This window comes from Oryzias melastigma, linkage group LG11 (genome assembly GCF_002922805.2).
Source record: "Oryzias melastigma strain HK-1 linkage group LG11, ASM292280v2, whole genome shotgun sequence".
NCBI classification, from domain to species: domain Eukaryota; kingdom Metazoa; phylum Chordata; class Actinopteri; order Beloniformes; family Adrianichthyidae; genus Oryzias; species Oryzias melastigma.
Window position 1 is genome coordinate 19,086,252 of NC_050522.1, and position 8,335 is coordinate 19,094,586.

The following is an 8,335-nucleotide window of genomic DNA, read 5'->3' on the forward strand; positions in this document are numbered from 1 at the left end:
ACAGTTGGGGGGGGATGATGACCTTTAGTGGAGACACAAATTATGTGCTAACTTACAGGAAGGGGGGGGGCTGTCACGCCATCATCGTTTGAACTTAATAAGAAAAAGTGTGTTCGCTTCCTCTAAGCACACACGCAATCACACACAAACCACGGCGTTTGCCCCTCATCCCCCCATAACTTCCGCTTCTTTTCATTTTCTATGAGCCTTTCAGCTTCACAGTTACTCCTCCTTTTCCTCCTCCTCCTCTTCTTCTTCGCTCTCACAATAATGCAGCCCCCCCCTCCATTAAACCTAACTTGTTTGTAGTCTGCAGCTACATTTGCCTGTTTACTGCTGGAGTTATTTCTGTAGCAGCTCTTAAAAAAATCCCTTTAACACCCCCCGCCCCATTTAAAAAAAAAAAGGCTTACATTCCTGCCAACCCAAAGGCATCTGAACCAGTAGAGTCTGAGCAGAACCTCCTGGTGGTGTTGGGACCTCTGGTTACCGTGGTAACAAGAACCACCACTATGTTGCACTTCAGTAGTTTTATGAAAACAAAAAAATGTGGAGGGGAATCACTTTAATGTCTTTTTCTTATCAGCTGAATGTCATTGGCTGCTCAAGCTGTCAATCATCTTTGTTCATAAGATGACTCTTTTTGGCTCAGCTGACTGTCAGTCACACTATTCGAGTCTGATTTGTGACATTTAAAGGTAGATTTTAATTAGATGCTTCAAGGTTCCAGATCTTTGAATCAATGGACCTACATGTGGTCATGTGACTTGTTGGGTTTGTTTTGGGCTCATTTAAAGCAGGTTTTAGCTCCACAGTCGTCACCATCTTGACTGAATACGAAGAATGAGCAGGACAAACAAGTCAGTAGTTGGAGTTTGTGAAGTAAGATTCCAAAATCTCCTGTCAATAAAAAAGGAACACCCCCTATTTTTGCAGAACTAATTTGTAACTTGTATAATTTTGACAATATATATATTTTATTGAGAGTAAAATATTGAAAGTTATTTAAGGCTTTATTTGATTTATTCTGGAATCATATTTCTGCCTTTTTATTATTCATAGATGTGTTAAAAATTTACGTTTTTAATGTTTTGAAAATTTGGTTTTAGTCTGTTTAATAAATGTTTATCCAGTTTGGCCCTAAGGTGTGTTTGAATTTAGCTCCTTGTGCGATTGAGTTCAACACCCCTAATCTAACATAAAAGAAGTTCATTCGATTAGTTAAATGTAAAAAAGGCTCCATTTGATTTGTTAAATACTCCAAGCTGCTATAAGATTGTATTAGAGTGTGTGTAAACATTTAAGGTAGTCATTTATCGCAATTTACACCGTCCTTGTGATATGTATATATACCTGAAAGTATTGCAATAATAACAAATTTGCATTTCATTGGGCTAACCTGTCCAAACCAGAATTTGACTCAAATTAAACCAAACATTTCCTGAAACAACAGGAGGACATCAGTGCAGGAAGGAAACAATCTTTTGTTTCTTCAGGTTCATCTTGAAGACATTTCCTGAAGCCATGCTGGGGTAAACTTTAGGATGCTTCTCAGATGTTCATTAACTGGCTAAGTAAAAGGTCACCCCCCCGCCTGCCTTGGACTGAGCATGCTCTGTTGCTCGGGGTCGGTGGGAACAGAACGAATGTGATCCATGTCTGAGCACTGGGACAGATCTGTTTCCAGGCTCCCACAGAAGCTCCCCTCAGCCCCTTTCAGTGTTTTTCTTTCCTTGGATCGTGTTTCCGCCTCTGCTCTGCGTGTGCGGACTCATCCGGGGATTAGAGACATCATTGTGCCACGCGGATGGCTAATAGCCGCACCTGAACACCTGCTGGAAACACTCTGACATCAGCTACGTGCCGCCGGAGCCTAGCTTGCTGTAAATAACTGACAGACGCTGTAAACTCTGGCACAGCTTGGAACTTGATCATCCAGCTGTGACGTAAACCTGGTCTTCAGAGGGGCTCCTTCCAAGCTCCAACCATCCTCCACCCCTGGAGGGGGGTGTAAACATAGGTAGACGTGTTTATTAATAAGCAGAATCCGTATGTACGAGGGAGGGAAACCAGGGTGTCACAGTTCTCCCCGGAGACACCACTATCAGACAGTCACTTCCTGTTTACATTAAGAAAGCAATGTAACCATGGAGACTAAAGCCCTTCGATGATGATAGGGATGATTCAGTGAAGGACCCATTTACAACACTGGCTCAGAAGACTAAAAAAAATCAAGAGTGATCATCCAACCAGTGACACCAGCCTGTCACAGCAGCAACTCTAGATTATAGACGCCATCCTTAAAAGTCACGGCCACCAAAATTAACCATCCTTTTTCAACAATTATATAATGTTGAAATAATGAATGTCGTGGATCATTGACGTTTTACATTTTTCTTTTACATGTCTTAAATAAATGTAAACAAAATAGGAATATCAAAACAACTAACAATAACTTAATATTTCAAGTATTTTCTGCTTTAGTTTTGTTTATTATTTACATTTGATTCAAAGGAAATTACACATATAAGATTTAATTATCCTCTTCTTTTCTTTTTTTATATAAAGAGATTGGGGGGGGCTATGGTGGCATGGGGCGCAGAGGAGGCCGCCGTGTTATTGTAGACGCCCCTGCGTAGCTTTCACGACACGATGAAGATTATCAGAGTCTTTAAAGCTCAAACTTCAAAGCTCCAAGCTTTAAACTCAACCTCTGCCCCTCTTAGCAGATGTCTTCCACGCAGCTTCAGTCCGGATCAACAGCTTAAACAAGTTCCCGAGTTGAAATCTGTTCTAAACAGTGACCTGAAGCTAGAGGAATCAATCCCCTCCACTTACTTTATATTTCATCCTGTCGTCCGCGTCTGACAATCAGGGAAAAAAGTGACGGAAATCCTCCTGGACTCAACAAAGGCCCACTCATCTGAAGAACGGCTGATCCAGAGAAGGTTCCGTTCGGACTAACGATCCATTCGGCACCAGAGACAGAAATAACGCTCCTTCCGAGAGTCTGTCCGCCGACGTCTGTGCAGCTTTAGCAGACAGCAGCGGCTCCGCACCGCTCACCCCCACAGCCCGCCGCTGATTGGCCAGAAGCCCACCACGGGCCCGCCCCGGTCCTTACTAACGTGACGTAATCACCGACATTTAAGAAAATAAAAGCAGGCTTTACTTACTCAAGAAGGTCAGGGGGATTTTTGTTTCTAAAACTAACTTAATGTTTCCTCAAATTGATGACATTTATTTAAGTTTAAGTTAAATTAATTATTAACTGTTTGATTTTTGTTTTTCCTTTGCTGGGAAAATACAACTGAATTAATGTAATTTCAAAGTTGATAAGGACCTTTTTGGTCTAAAATTTCTGTTTCATTTTGCCACACCTTTATGCTGCTTTGCAACCATTACAAAGAGCAAGTTTATTGTTTGCCGCTGACATTTTAAAATACCTCCACACAGTCGACACGTTCGCTGCTGATCTGTTTATCATGGTTGTGTAGTTAAGAATGATTAATCATGTTGGCCAATGGCAACATTTATATTTCTATGTAATTATCTGCTGATCCTAGTATCATCTTCTCACGTATTTCAAGAACAAGTGGTGCACGTGTTACAAAAAAAAGATTGAATAATACGATCTATTATAACAGGGAGGTGTGTTTGCCCCGCCCATTTGTGGAAAGGTAGGACCTTGATGACATGTATGCTTCAGTTGAGCCCAACGTAAACAAATGAGTCACATGACCACATGGTTTGACCCGCTCATTCATGCCTATGCTCAGAGAACATTCATACACACTCCATGCAGCTTTACAAAAACCAGGACGTATGAAAAAAATCAAGTTCTTTATTCCTTCCAGCTCCTCTCTGTCCATTTTGTTTGTTTTCCAAGCACTAAATGGATTGAGGCACCCTTCCCCCAGTTTGTGTCTGACCTTTAAATTTACACACCAGTGTGATCGGCGAGGTCAGAGGTCAGCTCCAGGTTCCTAAGGTGGGGCCCAAAGTCAACAGAGACCACCTCTTTTTTGCAGCTGCCCTCACCTCTGAAGACCTTTCACTCAATGGGACGAAAGCTGTGGCGATAAATTCCTTTTTCGTACCTTCAGATGAAGGTCTTGACTCCGGGTGGCTCAGTGCTCATTAAGACAAATTAATTCAATCTTTGTCTATAGAACAAACTGTTGGGTTTTAAAACTGTGGATTCTAAGAATTTGTAAGGGGCAGAGCTGGATTTGTGAGATGGGTTTGCTGTTCCATGCTACGTCAGCTCCAGCAACAACAAAATAGCCTAAAGTGACATCTTGTGTTGGAATGTAGTGTAACTGTGAGACTAAATGACAACAAAAGTGAGAATCTATGATTTTATATTTGTGAAAAAACAAGAGCATTATTTAAAAAAATGTGTCTATTCTAAAGTTTACAAAAGAAATCCTGTTTATTCCTTGTGTTACCCTCAGACACATACACATAATGATCTGGTAACACATCCTTTTACAGTATGGTAATTACTGGGTATCTACATGGTACCTACAAGGTACTTGCATTGTACTTAGAAGGTACCTGTTGAGTATGTATATGGTACTTACGTTGGTATTTACGTGGCACAAGCTTACCACATGAATTCGAGGTACCACGAAACATATATAGACTCACTACATGGATTCCAAGTACTCTAAAAATCCTTTTTGGGCACCTACATAGTCTTTTTGTACACATTTTTTCATCTAGGTAAGACAAAGTAAGAAGAAAAAAATCGTATTTTCCACTGTGGTCTGGCAAAAGGATTACAGTTTCATGGTACATGCCACATGAATTCAAGGTACTGAAAGATACTTTCTGTGTACATACTCTCTTCTTACACTTGGTAAATAACATGAAACACACAAACTTATCATGTGACTTTAAGTATTTAAAAGGTACTTTCTATGTTCCTACTCATTTTTTTCACATTGTAAGTATAATGAAACATGTAATAAGGAACTGCAAAAGTAGTACATAAATACCAACAACCTAGAGAGAGGTAACTCAGTAGGCACTATTTAAGTAGCATGTAAGAACAGCGTAAGTACCGTAAAAATACACAGTAGATACCTTGTAGGTGAAATCAAATACCTCATAGGTACTATTTTGGTACCATATAAATTCCCAGTAAATACTGTACTGTAGAAGGAAGCGCTACCAATGATCTTCGACATCATCCAATTCAGGGGTTCATTGGATTCTAATCTAACCTGAAGTTGATCTGCTCCTGATTCACAACGATTTGAATAAATAAATACTCAGAAAAAGAATTTTTAAGCCCCTATCATCAGAAAAATGCCACAAGAACAAATTAAAAACACCAAAATCAAAATTTTCCTTGGAGTGTGTCTTTAACTGGTATAGATGGGGGTGCAGTTCCACAGGAATCAGCTCAATTTAATTTGAGTTTTTGAATAAAGTATAATTTAAAAAAAAAAAAACAACTTTGAAACAAACTCTGTATGTTTAATAGTAGCTTTCACAGACCAACAGATTGACGAGCGGTTCCGAACTCAGAATTGAGAGCTATCAAAAGAAAAGTTGATGAAAACATGGTTAGTTTTTCACCACTTTGATTGTGGAAGAGATGATCCAGAAAACCTTTAACTCTGAGACGCTGTGAGTTTGGGAGAGACCATTGATTTACTACATTAAAAATAAAAAATAGACTGAAAAGGTGGAGCTGAACTGGAAGAAGAGAAGTCGTAAAAATCATCTTTTTATTTTCTTGCATGGGCTATAAATGTACACTTCCTGTTGGGCAACCACATGCAAGTGCGTTTCCTCTGGTGAATAATGTTCATACATTATGTCAAAACTACATTCTTGGTAAGTTAACAGTCAAATATTAATAGTGAACTCTTTATTTTTGGCTTCATCTTTGCTATGATCATTTGTGCGTCGCTGAAAACCCGCCTGCACAGTTGTTGTCTTCATAAGATTACGGAACAGGAAGTAAAACGCTGTTTTTGGGTGTGAAGGAAGTGCCATTATGCAGCATTTTTCATTATAACGGAAATGTGATAACTCCACGTTCACGCCTGCTTGCACCTTTAGCCCCAAGCTGCCTCCATCTCGTTTAGCTGCTCAGTTTCTACCCGTTTTTACAGGTCAGGTTCAGATTCCATTTGAGGTCTATTTTCAGGGTTTGTCTGCATTTCTATTGCTTATAGCTTACAAGAGCAACATTTTAGATTAGCAATAAAGAAAAAAAATTAAAATAATATATATTTTTTACATGTTGTCTTTCACATTCTGATGCATTAACACTTTTGGATCAGCATTTTCAGATGGATTTCTACAGCTCACATAAATGCAAAAGACATAAAACAATCACAAAACTGGAAGCAAAACGACAAAGGCCGAAGGATGATGAAAAAAAGCCGACAACACAACGACAAAAGCCGAAGCATGACGACATAGGCGGAAGCATGACAACAAAAGTCGAAGTACGGTGACAAAAGCTGAAATACGATGACGAAGGCTGAAGCACAACGACAAAGGCCGAACCATGACGACAAAAACTGACAATATGACGACAAAAGCTGAAGCATGACGACAAAGGACGAAGCGTGACGACAAAAGCCAACAACTAGATGAAAAAAGCTGACAGCACAACAACAAAAGCCAAAGCATCATGACTAAAGCTAACAACACTACGACAAAAGCCGAAGCACAACGACAAAAGCCAAAACATGACGACAAAGGTCGAAGCACAACGACAAAGGCTGGAGCACAACGATAAAGGCCGAACAATGACGACAAAAACTGACGATATAACGACAAAGGCCGAAGCGCAACGACAAAAGCCGAAACACGATGACAAAAACTGGCAAGTACATGAAAAAAGCCAAAGGTACAATAACAAAGCTGAAGCACAACATCAAAAGCCAACTTATCATGACAAAAGCTAACAAATCCTACAACAAAAGGGCGAGGCACAGCGACAAAAGCCGAAACACGACAACAAAGGCCGAAGTGCAGCGACAAAGGCCGAACCATGACGACAAAAACTGACAATATGACGACAAAGGCTGAAGCATGACGACAAAACCTGACAATATGATAACAAAAGCCGAAGCATGACGACAAAATTGGAAAAACAACAACAAAGGCCAAAGCATCACGACAAAAGCCAACAACATGATGACAAAGGCCGAAGCACAACGACCAAGGCTGAATCATGTCGTCAAAAACTGACAATATGACGACAATGGCTGATGCATGACGACAAAAGCCGACAATTAGACAAAAAAAGCCCAAAACACAATGACAAAAACCTTCTTCGGACTCTGCTGTTGTACTTCCGCTTTCATTTACATTTAAGTAAGCCTTGTCGGCCACCGTAGATTTCCACTGCTGTCAATGAAAAATCAGCGTAATCAACATTTATGGAAAAAAAAGACTAATTTTATCCAAAATTTCCAAATGTAACGATGGAAAAATGTTTAAGAGTTTAGTTCAATGCTGAAATACTAATAAGGTTTTAAAAAAAAGAATTTGGGCGACACGAAAATATAATTTTCAGATCAAACAGAGTGTAGTGGCCTCATTTTATTGGAAGTTCCACTTTTCCAAATCAGTCATCAATGGTGCATATTGGTAATACGTATACTGCAATACCAATGATCAGTAACTGTATTCAGTTATAGTTACAGTAAAGATGGATTTTGAAACAATTAAAGTGGAGTGATTGTATACATTTCGTTGTTTTATAAGTTTCTTTCACCCCCAAATTTAGTTAAAAGGATCATTGTTCACGAGGTAACACCCCAGGGAGCGAGATCACTAAACACCAACCACATTTTCCCACGGAACTGCTGAGTTGGTAAAAATGCAAAAAGGCCTTTAACTAAAGGTCTTTTTTTTTCTCAAGGATGGATTGGGACACTCCTTTAAAACAAGGGATAATGTTGGGATTCATCCTGTCTTTGGCAGTGTGAATGCATTTCCATAGCAACCAGATAGAATGCCAAAATCCTTGAAGACCCACTCCGGTCATCTTTTGATCAATTTAAAAGTGTTCCCAGTGGTCTTGTAACTGATGTCGTTTTCTAGTTCATTAGAAATTTGCATCTTGAGTTGTGGGTGGGAGCATAGATGAGGAGCAACCCCGCCCCCCTTTCCCTCCTTGTTGCTGAGAGTTCGGAGCGTTTTCTACATCAGAAGTACACTCTTTTACAAATGGCAGTTTTGCATCTGAACCTAAACAAAATTAAAGTAAAGAAATACTCAGAACTAAAATTTTGCATTTAATTTTCTCAATATATGTCCTCCACAATCAGAAAAATGTAATGTTAAAACCACCAAAAAC

General features: G+C 39.5%; 1 protein-coding gene across 1 annotated transcript in view; it reads right to left on the minus strand.

Moving 5' to 3' along the window:
* Nucleotides 1–3,079, minus strand: part of nedd9 (neural precursor cell expressed, developmentally down-regulated 9) — an 18,675-nt gene extending 15,596 nt beyond the window's left edge. Inside the window, exon 1 of the mRNA XM_024295694.2 lies at nucleotides 2,839–3,079. Within this exon, the coding sequence (XP_024151462.1) occupies nucleotides 2,839–2,850 (12 nt within the window). The 5' untranslated portion in view covers nucleotides 2,851–3,079. The remainder of the gene's footprint in view (nucleotides 1–2,838) is intronic.
* Nucleotides 3,080–8,335: the final 5,256 nt, after the last annotated feature.